The 12,213-nt window shown below is 34.9% G+C and overlaps 1 protein-coding gene across 1 annotated transcript in view; it reads left to right on the top strand.

Annotated features, from left to right (window-relative positions):
• The window catches only part of ATRNL1 (attractin-like 1), a 536,085-nt gene that overhangs the window by 276,601 nt on the left and 247,271 nt on the right, over positions 1-12,213 (top strand). The window contains exon 25 of the mRNA XM_010564713.1: positions 3,490-3,551. Within this exon, the coding sequence (XP_010563015.1) occupies positions 3,490-3,551 (62 nt within the window). The remainder of the gene's footprint in view (positions 1-3,489; positions 3,552-12,213) is intronic.

The following is a 12,213-nucleotide window of genomic DNA, read 5'->3' as shown; positions in this document are numbered from 1 at the left end:
GCAGAGAAGCATAGATCATGGACAGTTACTGAAATACATCTGCTTCTATAGCCATATCTCTAGCTGCTATATTGATGTCAGTCAGTCCTAACTTCTCTTTCAGAAATCTAATGCTGGTGTGAATGAAAGAATTGGCATTTGCACCTGAAATTGTATTTCAAGTAATGTTTTCTAGTACTGTAAGTAATCCTACTTTAATTTTCAGTGTTAAGCTGTGTAAAGCAGAGGTGTTTTTGCTCCTCTTTCTCCAAGAGAAGTAGTTTTATGCTGGAAATTTTGTGTTCACTCATAGAGGCCATCCTTTACATAGAAAATTATTTTCCACATGGCACTTGTTGATTCTATTCTATAGGAAGTGATGGAGATGATATTTATCTTGATCTTCATTTATAGGAGAAGAGAGAGATAATATTTGTGGTTCCGTTGGCTTATTAGACATTTTGGTGAAACTGAGGGCTACTTAGGCATGATACGAATTAACAAAAGAGCTATTAATCTCTAGTATCTTTAAGTCCAAAGTGAAAACCTGGGGTTGAAAGAATTTTCCTTGTCATGTCCCTTGTCTATGTAGGCAGAAGAAAAAAGACAATAACATTCATATCTAGATGAAAATCCCATGGAAATAAATCTATTAAATTGTATTATGGTTCTTTGTGTCAGGCTTAGATTCACGACATTTACTTGCTCCTTCATGATCTACATTTAATTAAAGTATGTATTCTTTTTGCTAATATTCTGTATTGAAATTAGTCTAAGATGCATGGTACTGTTTCCTCAGAAAATACTGTAGTTCATCTTTTAAACATGAAGTCTAATGTAATCATTAGAAGATAATGTTTGATTACAATTTGAAATTACTTCTAGGATGGAGCTTTATATTTTACTGTGGTTTTGCTCTAAAGTATGAGTACTTGCAGGAATATCCCATACAACCAAACAAATAAGTTTTACAGAGAGAAGTTCTTCCATAGATTTGCAAACATGAACTCCAGCAAAAGAACATCACAATTGTGTTAAGTAGATGATTTGATTAATAGAAGGTGGAAAATGTAAAATCATTCCTTTTGTGTCTGTTTTTGTGCAAAAACGATCTATCCCATCTTGATCTTAGGAATATGCAAATAATTTAATCATTAACAGCCATATAAAATCAATAAACTGTTGTAAATCTGCTTACTTCATATTTGCTGTGTGTAGAAAAAGAGAAATAAAGGCACTACAATTTCTTAGAAAAATTTGAGGTAAAACTTTCCTGATATGACTGTGATCAGATTGCGGTTTTTGACTGCAGGACTTTCCCTTGACCGTAGTTGTTTCTAGACTAACAGTTGCTGTTAATAAATGTTGACACCTTGAATGAAAATAATTGAAGTAATGCAGAATATAAATGCTCCTTCAACAAATAGCTTTTTAACAGGTCACAAAAGGTGAACTCTGTCCAAACTGGCATGTTTTTTTCACTTTGTGTTAGTTCATCTCCTGGAGTATGGTATTTGTAAAAAACATTCTGGAAAAGCCAGCAGTTAATTTGAATACTAAATATTTTTTGAAGGGAATCCAGCCTGCATTTAAAATAAAGATTGAATATAGAGAGCTTTTGTTTTTCATACAAGATATTCTTAAAGAGTTGTTTATGCTTGGGATGAACTTTATATTGGGCCAAAGTAATCTTCAGATATTTTCTCAGCTTTTATCTTTTCTATGTAAAATAAAGGCTACATTGGCATTAACAGGTACTTTGACAATTATGTCCACTCTATAATTTCTTCAACTCTTCAACTTTTTCCTATTTTTACTCCCTGATTAGGGAGTCTTGATACAATCTCTTCATTTTGATACAGTATTCATCATGACAGTAACCTAAGGTAAAGTTTCTGAGAATTTAAAATTTCTGATTATATGAGACAAATGTGAAAAGATTTGTATATTAAACTTTAGTGAGTCAAAGAGTTCTTTCTCTCTCCTGCTTCGTTCCCACGTGGTCTTCAGCTTCATGTCTTTTCACAGGCTCCCAGGCCAAAATGTAGGTTTTGCCCTGATCCAAACACAGCAGGCTACTTAAGCTAGGCACATTTAGATTTCCTCTCTAGAGAGCAGATAGATGATAGCACTCAAGGAGCTTAGTACACTAAATGATATTCTGTTTCATTTGTCAGGTATCTTTCCTGATAATTTGGGCTGAGAAATTTGAAATATCTGCTTTCTGTACCGAATTCCAGAGCTCCTAGAGTTGTTTGCATTGCTTACAATTGTGCATTATTAGTGAAGAGAAAGGAGAAATTACATTTTAGAGGTGTGTGTGCATGGTGGTGCCCTCTATGCTTATTCTTGGAATGATGCAGTTCATATGCTCTTCCTTCCTTAGACTTTAAGCAATCCAACCTATGGTTAGCTGCGTTTAGCTGGCACAATGCACAGTAACACCATTATAATACTAACGTTTACATTGTAGCTTTGCCTTAAAATAAAATAAAAAAAATTCTTGAGTGTCATGAGTTATCATTTCAAAAGTTCACAAGTCAGCTATGAATGAGAATCAGAGTAATTTGGTATAGTTACTAGTGAAGATCAGATCCTCAGTGCACAAAGATCTCTAAAAACAACAATTATTTGAACAGGCTTGGAATATAGTTAGATAAACACTTCGTGCAATTCAAAATATTCTATATATCTTCAGTTTGACAATTATAAACAATGAAACACTAAACAAGACAGGCACTTAAGGATATTTTTAGATATAACTTAAATATTAAGTACAGTTCTTAACATTAGCAAAAAGTAATTATAATAATAATTATAGGCTCTATTGCATGCAAGTGTGAGTGTGTACCTATGTGTCTATGCTGTCTTAGAGATAATTATTAAATCTTTGTGAAAAATTACGGTAAATAGTTGAACTGATGCATGTTCTAGTGAGGCTGTAAAAGTGTAGCCTAGAAGAATGTTTGTTACTTTGTCTTTAAAGTAATTTGCTTTGAAACAGCTTGTTTTATTATGCAGCAGATTTATCTGTTTTTTTAAAAATTAACATATGCATTAATTTTAATATGATATAATTAAAATATTTAAAATGTATTAATTTTAAGCACAAGATTTTTTTTGTCATTTCTAAAACCTTGTTTCATTGTTGTAATTAAAATGGAAAATGGTAATAGTTAAAACAGTTGACTATAAAGAAGACAATTTATATCGATAAGATTTCTTAATATTTTGCATGTTGTTTTCATTGTTTATATCGAGCAAGTTTTATGTGGCTATTTCTATTAACTTTACTTCAATAGAAAGCCTATATTCCATTATTTGTATTTTGACACAGGCAAACGCATGGGAGTTAGTTGCTCATCTCACTCACTTTATGGTAAATGCAGGTGTGTGTGCACTAGACTGAAATTACACTTGAAACTAATCACCCGTGGAGCCATAAAGCCCCAGCCTAAAAAGACCTGTTGACTCTGAAAATGTTGTAATTTACTTCTATTTTATTTGCAGATTGCCTTCTCACAGCACAACACTATCATGGATCTGGTGCAGTTCTTTGTCACCTTCTTCAGGTAAATTGCTTTTTCTGTCTTCTGCCTGAAATCATGCTGATTCTTTTCCATCAAACCAACATCTTAACCAGCTTCTTAATCTTAAGAAATGCCTGCAAGGAAGCCTTTAAACTATGTTCTCTCATTTGCACCAGTGGAGGATCCAGGCCATTGCCCTGTAACTACAGGCAGCTGCTGGCATCTCTCATGTATTCAGTGGTACAGTCTTCACGCTTCCTTCATAGAGATTAGCTAGAGATGTACTGTATATTACAGTGATTAAGAGAAACCAGCTATACTGACTTAAACTAGTAATTTATGTGTGTGAATTTTTTGTAAATTCTTTTAAAGAATTATTAAAAAAGATGGTTCTGTTCAATAGCTTTTTCTTTTTAATAAAGCACCCCAAATCACCACTAATGCTTTTATGATTGAGAGATTAGTTGTGAAAGGCAGTAGGTGATGCATGAGATGTGGTTGTGGCAGCAATGCAGGCCTTGGCTTCAACTGCAAATGGACAACTGTTCTAGGATCTGAACAAAACTCCACTGAAAGACTTCTTAAAAGTTCAGCTGTCTTATAAAATGTCACACACTTGAATATACATGAATTAGTTACGGTGCTTTGAAATCTTGCTGTGAAAGATATTCCCCAATAACCACAAAGCGTATGCAAAATGTGAACAGTGACAGACAAGTATGTTCATCAGACTTTCTGCATTTCTAGAACTGCCATGCATTTATTTTACAAGTTCATAGCTTTTCTGTTCACTTTAATCACTGTGCTCTGAGCAACTGTACCTGAAGAATCAGACTCTTAAATGCTGTGAACAGACCAACTTTTGTTAATTGCTGTCACCAAAAAGGCAACAGAAATGAGCAGATCCTGAAGTCTTCTGTACCCAATGCATTGGCTAATGGAGAGCGGTTTAGTAGCTGATGCAAAGCATCCCATTTCTCCTCAATTCACCACAAACAGAGCAATAAAATGCTGGTTGCCTAAAGATCGGTCTAGTAGTGTTTGGGGGTTTTGGTGTTTGGTTGTTGGTTTTGTTGGGTTTTTTTCTGAGAAGCCAGCAAGATCTAAAAAATGTTGACGCTCATGCAAACTTTTAGATGACAAACTCCTACAGAAGAAAGCAAAGTCTGTCCAAGTACAATAGAACAGAGGGGCCCTGTGACAAATAGCAGAGGTAGACTAAGAGCAATTTATTTCTGCTTCGTGCCCTAATGCAGGCTTAGAAAAGGTGAACTATAGGCTCTTTGATGGTGAAGCCATCTCTAGAGATATATTGCATTAGCTTTCCTGGTGTGATGGTCTATCTGATATGGTTTATTCCGGGTAAATGCAAACTCACAGTGATCCTGATGTAAGGAGAGATCTCTCTGCCTGAACAGTAAACTAATTGGAAGCCAAGTCCAATGTAATCACCCATACAGAGAGAAAGGTGGTAGGATACTTGGCAGCTATTCTACTGCTGCCTTTGACTGACCCCCAGTCTAATCATGTAACCAAGGCTTTCAGCTGGCACTCAGATCACTAGGGGCTTACAGCTATCTGCAGCATAACATTAATAATCAACCCGAGGAGCCTAGTTGCAGAAATATCTAAAGGAATCAGGAAATGCTGTGAGTAGCGCATTGCAGTAATCCAACCAAGGTACAAAACTTAAGGATAGGGCACCCTCCAAAGGCACGTAAAATCAGGCTAAGGTTTGATGGTTATGATGAGAAATAGAGTGTTTATCAAAATATATCTTAGAATCTTGATGTAAGGTTTTATGGTACTCTTCTACAACTGAATTGGTGTTAAGGTGTCTGTGGACATAGGTAGCATGTCTAGGAGCTGGAGCTCTCATATTGTGGTTCTAAGAAAAAAACCAGAAAGAATAGCACACAGTAGATTCACACCTTGCAAAGCAGAACCTGAGAGGAAAAGGGAAGGGAGAGGAGATGAGAGGAGAAGCTTGAGTTGGTTCTGAATTAAACGACTGGTTTTCATAGGTGTTAGAGGTCCATTTATTTTCTTACCACAGAACCAAACCAATCATGCATAATGTCACAGCGACACTCCCAATTTGTAACTGCTGCAAGCATAGCATCCTCACTGACATCAGAGCTAGCAAATGGTCGGTCTGTGTAAATGATCCAAAACAGAAACTGTTGGGTTGTTTGTCACTGGACTAGTAGTTGCAATGTGTTGTAAATAAAAGTAGGAAAAATACTTAGTGTGTCCTTTACAAAAAATAAGACTGAGAAATTTAGAATGAAAAGTTTCCAGTCCAGACACCATTAAAACTTTCAGTAGTTATTCAATTGCATGTTGTTTTTACAGGATCACTAGTCTAAACAAGCTGCAGAATATTTCTGATAGGAAAATGTAGCAACAATTAATTTTTTTTTTTCCACAATAGTGGACGGAGTTAGTCATACCTGAAGACAGCATCAATATGTCCTCTCCAAAGTGGTTGATAATGTTCAAGACTTTATCTGAAAATTTGGTTTCAACAGTTTGTAGCCTAACAAAACTTTTTAAAATAAGGGTTGGTTGGTTTGTTTGTTTGTTGTTTTGTGGTGTTTGTTTTTTTTACTGGATAGGAATGCGGTATATTAAAACAGTGGCAAATTACATTGGTAACAGTAATAACCCAGGCCATGTTTGCTAAGATTACTGACAGAGACAATAATTGTGTTTAAAGACAAATTTGAATGTGCTTGATAACAAAACTTGTTTCAACCTGCTTTGATAAACGTGTATTTACATTTCTCCTATCTAGTATTACATTTTTCATATTTCTGAACACATGGTACAACCCTGTTCATCCTGGCTGCCTAGCCAAACCAGCAAATAGGTTTATTTGACAAGAACATGTTTTTTAACAACCATTCAAAAGTATAGTTTAAAGCCGTTCCTTCACAGGGGTGTGTTTCAGAGTAAAAGATGAAATGCACGTTTTACTGCTTGAATCAGAAACTTGAAAATAACAAGCTTTCTTGGAATTTTCCCAATATATCAAGATCAACTATTTTAAAAGTATTGTTCTGTAAGGAACTTATTTAAAACTATGCATAATAAAGCACAAAAGCTATGATTAGATCTGTAATTAATGCTTGATCTACCAAGATACTGTTGTACATCCTAGAACAGAAAAGTTATAGAAATACAAGTTCTTTTGAAAAAATAAGCAGAATATTACAGCAACTGTAGTGCTCCAGACCATGTTACTAATAGTGAAAAAAAGAACCCCTATTTAATTTCATTCTTTTTATTCTGGAAGGTTTCGTTGTATCTACTGGTTCAGTGACCTTTTCTTTAAGAGTAGAAATGTAATCAGATATGTAATATAAGAGTAGTGACAGATTCCTAACAGTCTTCTAGAAACTTTGGCATTTGTGTTGCTTTAGTCAATGCTTTTTAGCTCATGCCTTGAAGACTTTTAGCCATCACACAAATTGAGAAGTGTGTGACTTTTTTTTTTCCACCTGCTTTGAAGCAGTACAGATCTCATTAGAAAATTTCACAGGCAGCAAATGTGGATGATCTTTCTTCTTATACTGAAGAAATGCAGTCTCCACAGTTAAAGAAAGTCTATTCCTGTATTACCCTGACCAGTAAAACACTCAATAAGCTAAAGCCTGGCTCTTTTTCCAAACTGTAAGTGGTAAAGGAGCTTTCAGTGTTTTCAAATCTTACGTGAATATATTCTTTTAGCTGAGTAGGTAGCCAGGACATTTTAGGCATTTCATGATGGGATATGAAGTATCTTTAGTTTATGAAAGCATTGTTCACTTTTTCTTTAGACCATATTCTACCATGCATAAAATTTGACAATGTTCAATATTTCTTAGTTTTTAGTATATATGATCTGAGCAAATCCAGAATTGAGAGCCAAGAAACTCCTGATTTCTAAACCTGCTTTTAAATGAAATTATAGTTAAGAATTTATAACAGTACTCATGCATTTCTCGGAAAAACTATTTGTGTCAAGAATCTGCAGCAGGAGTTCTGGTAAGAAATGCGGTTTTGTCTCATAATCAAAAACCAGGGAAACGTGAAATCGATACAGGTGACAAAGGCTAGCTATTAGTATTTTTGTCATAGGTAATGATATGCAACTGCTGCTGCCATAACTATTTTTTAAAAACCTGTTTCAAATACATAATACCAACCACTAACTAATCAGGTGCTTTCTCTGACTGTACATCTTCTTTATGCTCTCAGAACAATTCCTTCAGTTGCCTCTTGTTCAGCTCTTGGGGTGGAGCTGCCAACTGGTGGATTTTATGACTGGCTGGAATGGTGCACTTTCGTCACTTTTATAACATATCTGTTTACTATTATGTATTGCAGAATCTCCAATTTGTAATAAGTAGGGTGATATTAAGAAATATGGATACTTTAGAAGTTTAAAAATCCTTCTTTTGTGTGTGCTTTAGGAAATTCTATGAAAAATTATGGTCATTTAGGATCAGAGGTGCATTCTTTCTGGCAAATCCTTCTGTGAGCATTTCAAGTGAGAGAAAACAATATTCAAAACATTATCCAGTGTTTATTGCAGGAGGAAGGGATGGGCATTTAGGTTAGGATGAGGACTAGCAGCATGAGCTATAGTAGGAATTGCAGCAGATACCAAAGAACCAGATTTATCACCCCCGTATGTACAACTGTGTGCCAAAATCTCAGAACAGTCACTCCAGTTGTGTTTCACACAGTGGGAGTGGTTGGCTGCATTTTAGCGGGTTGTATCAGAGCTCCTGAGAGCCTCAGTACCTGAATCTGCCATTCTGGGTATAAATTTGCCATGGGTGATTTCCTTCTCTATACTGGCATCCTTTGGTGTGTTTGCCTGGCTTCATGTTTTGTTTTTGTTAAAATAAGAATGATAAACTAATGCTAGATTTTGGCATGCTTAGCTTTATGAGAACAAATATTAATCTCTGTAAGAAAGATAAACCACAGTGTGTCAGGATCAGATCACGTCCACCATGGCTGGGTTCTCAGAAAATGCAGAAGCCTTGTAAATCTAAATTAGAATATTTTCTGGTAACATGAAAATCAAGTTATCTTAGCAAAATGGATTTTATATTTGGGGCTAGAATAAAATTGATTTTTACTTAGTGATGCATTAAACAGTTTTCACCTCACCTGGAAGCAAATCGTTGTCTGACTTCCACTGGGACAAGCAGGTCTATACTGCAGTGGGCAATTCGAGTTGTTTTTTTTGGCGTTTAAAATGTTTGTTTTGAATTGTGGAATGTAGTTTTGTGTCTTCCGCTCTCTGAATCACCCAGAAACTTTGTCATCACTGTAGAGTTATTTGGTATATTCATTTTTCCTGAGAAGGCAGCCACTTATTGGCCTGCAGGCAAAGGAGATTCCCCAGTACCACTGGAGTGGTTGCTCTTCAAAACAACAGATGAGTCATTTAATCCCTTGGTGAACAGAACTGTTTTCCATTATTTCATTCTTGTTTTTCTTCTTTCTGTGTTCGTCCTTTGGGTCATTTGAAAGTGCATGTGAGTGCAATTGTGCTTGCCGTACTTTGATTTCAACATACACTGTTCCTCAAAGTAAAAATAGATGCTCAGCTTGATATCTGAAGGTGGCCTATGTACTTGCTTGATATACAGCAGATACAGGCTTTTCCTTCCTTCAAGTAGGTGCATTTAAAATTTTGAACTTCTCACTTCCTGTATGTATCAAATCCAGTAGGTAAAAGCTTTTTCACTGTACCTGGTGAAGTGCTTAATTCCAGTTTCTGCTCAGTTCATAATAACTAGAAATAAGTTCTGGAGTTGCTTAAGTGCAGAGGGGAGTTGTAGGATGAAAGTTTGGGTGACAGTAACAGGTTCTGAAAGATTTCTTTTTTTTCCTAGTCTTTTTTAGAAGAAAAAAAAAAAAAATCTTAAAATGCACTCTTCATTATGTATGGTGCTGTAGCCTAGCACTCCAAAAAATATTTTGTCACTACTTCTGCTTTTAGAAAATCTGACTGGAATCAAAGCTGGCACTTATGTAGTAGTGTTCACTGCAGAAGTTTCAGAAGGTGGCACCTGGAATATACTTCCCAAGACTCCTGAAGAAAGTATGTCTTTTTTTGGAGACTCAGTTCTTTGGAGGCCTCCTTACTCTGAGACAGTTCTGTAATGTTCTCCTTTCAGAGATACGTCTTTTTACAGCTGCATTTGTGTCCTAAGAAGCATCACACATAATTCATATTGTGTTTGTGTTTTGATTCCCTACATTTTATATCGTATTTTCTTAAATCTAATTAGTCAGTTGTTTTCTTAGACTAAAACGACATCGGTCCTCACAGCTATTTGTCTTCTTGAGTGCTTAATCCCGGTAACTTTTTTGTGAAACTCCAGTTCACTGTACTTTAAACAAAAGAACTAGAACAGGTTTTCATCTGTGATAAATGGACTTGAAATTTTGCTTTTGTCATTTTAATTCAAAAGAGAAGCAATTCTGTCATCTTATGACAAGGTATATGTACCAGTTGCAAAGTTAACTTCAGAAGTTTATTTCCAGATGTAAGTGTATAGTGAAGTGGGACCAAAGCTGATGAAGAAAAATAATAACAAAAAATAAAGGAAGTAAAAAATATTAGGGTTTTCCTTTAGGCAATAATGTCATTGTCCATTATAGCAAGTGACAAGCAGCTTTCTCAAGCACTCTGCCAGTCTGTCTCTGCAGACGCAGTCGATATGGCATGCTGTGGAGTGAGTGACATCGCAGAAATGAGAAATCTGTTTATGGCAGTAGAGAAATATTCAGGGTCCTTGTGTTCAGTTGTAATAAATCACAGAAAGAGAGAGAAGAGAGTGCTAGACGGTATGTTATGCTGTGGATTTCATAGATACTAAAATTTTAAACCTAATTATTACTTTTGAGAAGAGACATCTGAATTCAAAGGAATTCATCTAATGAGCTTTTTAAATTGAATATTAATAAAAATATTCCAGTAAATTTTCCTGGTACTGAATGAAGCATTTGGTGTGGAAGATTTTGAGGTTTTAAATTTATTTATTGGGATTCAAGGTGGGGGGGGGCTACATTTTGTCAATAAGAAGCAAAATTATGGAAACTCTGCTGTGTACTCCAAAAGCCGCACTAAAAATTATACATTAAAAAGTAGTTACATCATCTATTTCAATTTTTAAATCTGAATTTCATCTGCATATGTGGTCCAATTGTGTTCTATATCATAACTGGTTTTCTATGCTTTCAATAATTTTTTGTGATTTTTAGGGAAACATTCTACAGTTTCAAAATTATATTTCTTTCCTTACATGTCTTGAATCTCTTCAGTCAAAATTCTAAATACCAGGTTGAGGGGACTCAGGGGCTTTGTATTCTTTATACAGTACAATTACAGAACAATTATGATGCTTCTTTGGCCTGGAAATCTAAAAATCCTTATCCTGCCTTCAGGAAAATTTCATGTTAATAGGGCTTTTAATAAGGAGAGTTATGACTTTTCTACACCTACCACTTCAAATACATTTGCCTCTTTGGAAAAGGCATTGGAAGTGTTACATAATGAAGGGAAAAGTCCTTTAGCAATTTATTAAATTTCTTGATGATATTTGAGACTAATACGCTACACAATGCTGATGTGGCTTGGTGACTCTAAATGTATTTTATACTTCTGTGATTTATTAACAAAGGATAACAACTGCACTAGAGAAACAGTGCAGTGAAAGAAAAGAATGAGGGGAAAGCACAAAAAAAAAGTCTTGAAATTACGTGGATCTTTTGGTTTGGAAGGCTGCTGAAATGTGGCATTGGCTGGCAGTCCTTTTTCACCAAATTCACTGATTGACCATCTAAATGAGTCTTCCCCCCCCTTAATTTTAAATCTTAAATTAGCATGAATCAGCAAAATAAAACAATATATTAAATTTCTAATTCTTCTTGAAAGTTACTGCAGAAAATATTAAATTCTGTATTTCATAATTTGTCTGAAAATTTAATGGACATAGGTTATTTTTGCTTTTTTTAGATCTTTTTTTTTATATACCACATCACTTGTTGAGAGAAATATAGAGTATTTCACCCATGAAGGGCAAAACCATAAAATTATATGAAATATGAAAGTCTCTTCCATGAGTAAAAGAAACATAATCACACTTTATGGGTGTGATGTTCTATTTATTCTATGGAGATTAATATCAGTTTATGTTAGATTAAGCTCCTTTGATTGTAAATCTTCTTTATTTGCTCCTTCAAAGAGGTGAAAGGAAGAACTGCTGAGAGTTAAAGTTCATATCTATAGCTTTATTGCATAATATATTTCGGAGCCCTTTTAAATGGTTCGCTTTAGTTTGATACTGTATTGGCAGAATGAAATGTGAATGTTGGTCTTCTGGATAGCGTCCTGATGAACACTATATCAATTTTTCCTTTGTAGTTGTATATAAAGGCTGTTAGCGTAATTGATCATTCATTCATACTTTACTATAGTAGCTTCTGGTATGGCTTGTGGTATATTTAATAGGAAAAGACAGCTTTATGTATATATACATGAATTATATATGTAGGAAAATAGAAATATAAAATACGTATGTGTGCATTTATACATTGTATAGTTACTTTTTAATAATTATTTTATTTACTAAAGTTATTTAACCCCCCCCCCCCCCCCCCCCCTCTCGCATGGTATAGGGGTCGCGACAAAGAA

The sequence above is a fragment of the Haliaeetus leucocephalus genome, unplaced genomic scaffold (genome assembly GCF_000737465.1).
Source record: "Haliaeetus leucocephalus isolate CR32 unplaced genomic scaffold, Haliaeetus_leucocephalus-4.0 Scaffold184, whole genome shotgun sequence".
NCBI lineage: Eukaryota > Metazoa > Chordata > Aves > Accipitriformes > Accipitridae > Haliaeetus > Haliaeetus leucocephalus.
Note: the sequence above shows the minus strand (reverse complement) of the source record. Positions and strands in the feature narration are given on the sequence as shown.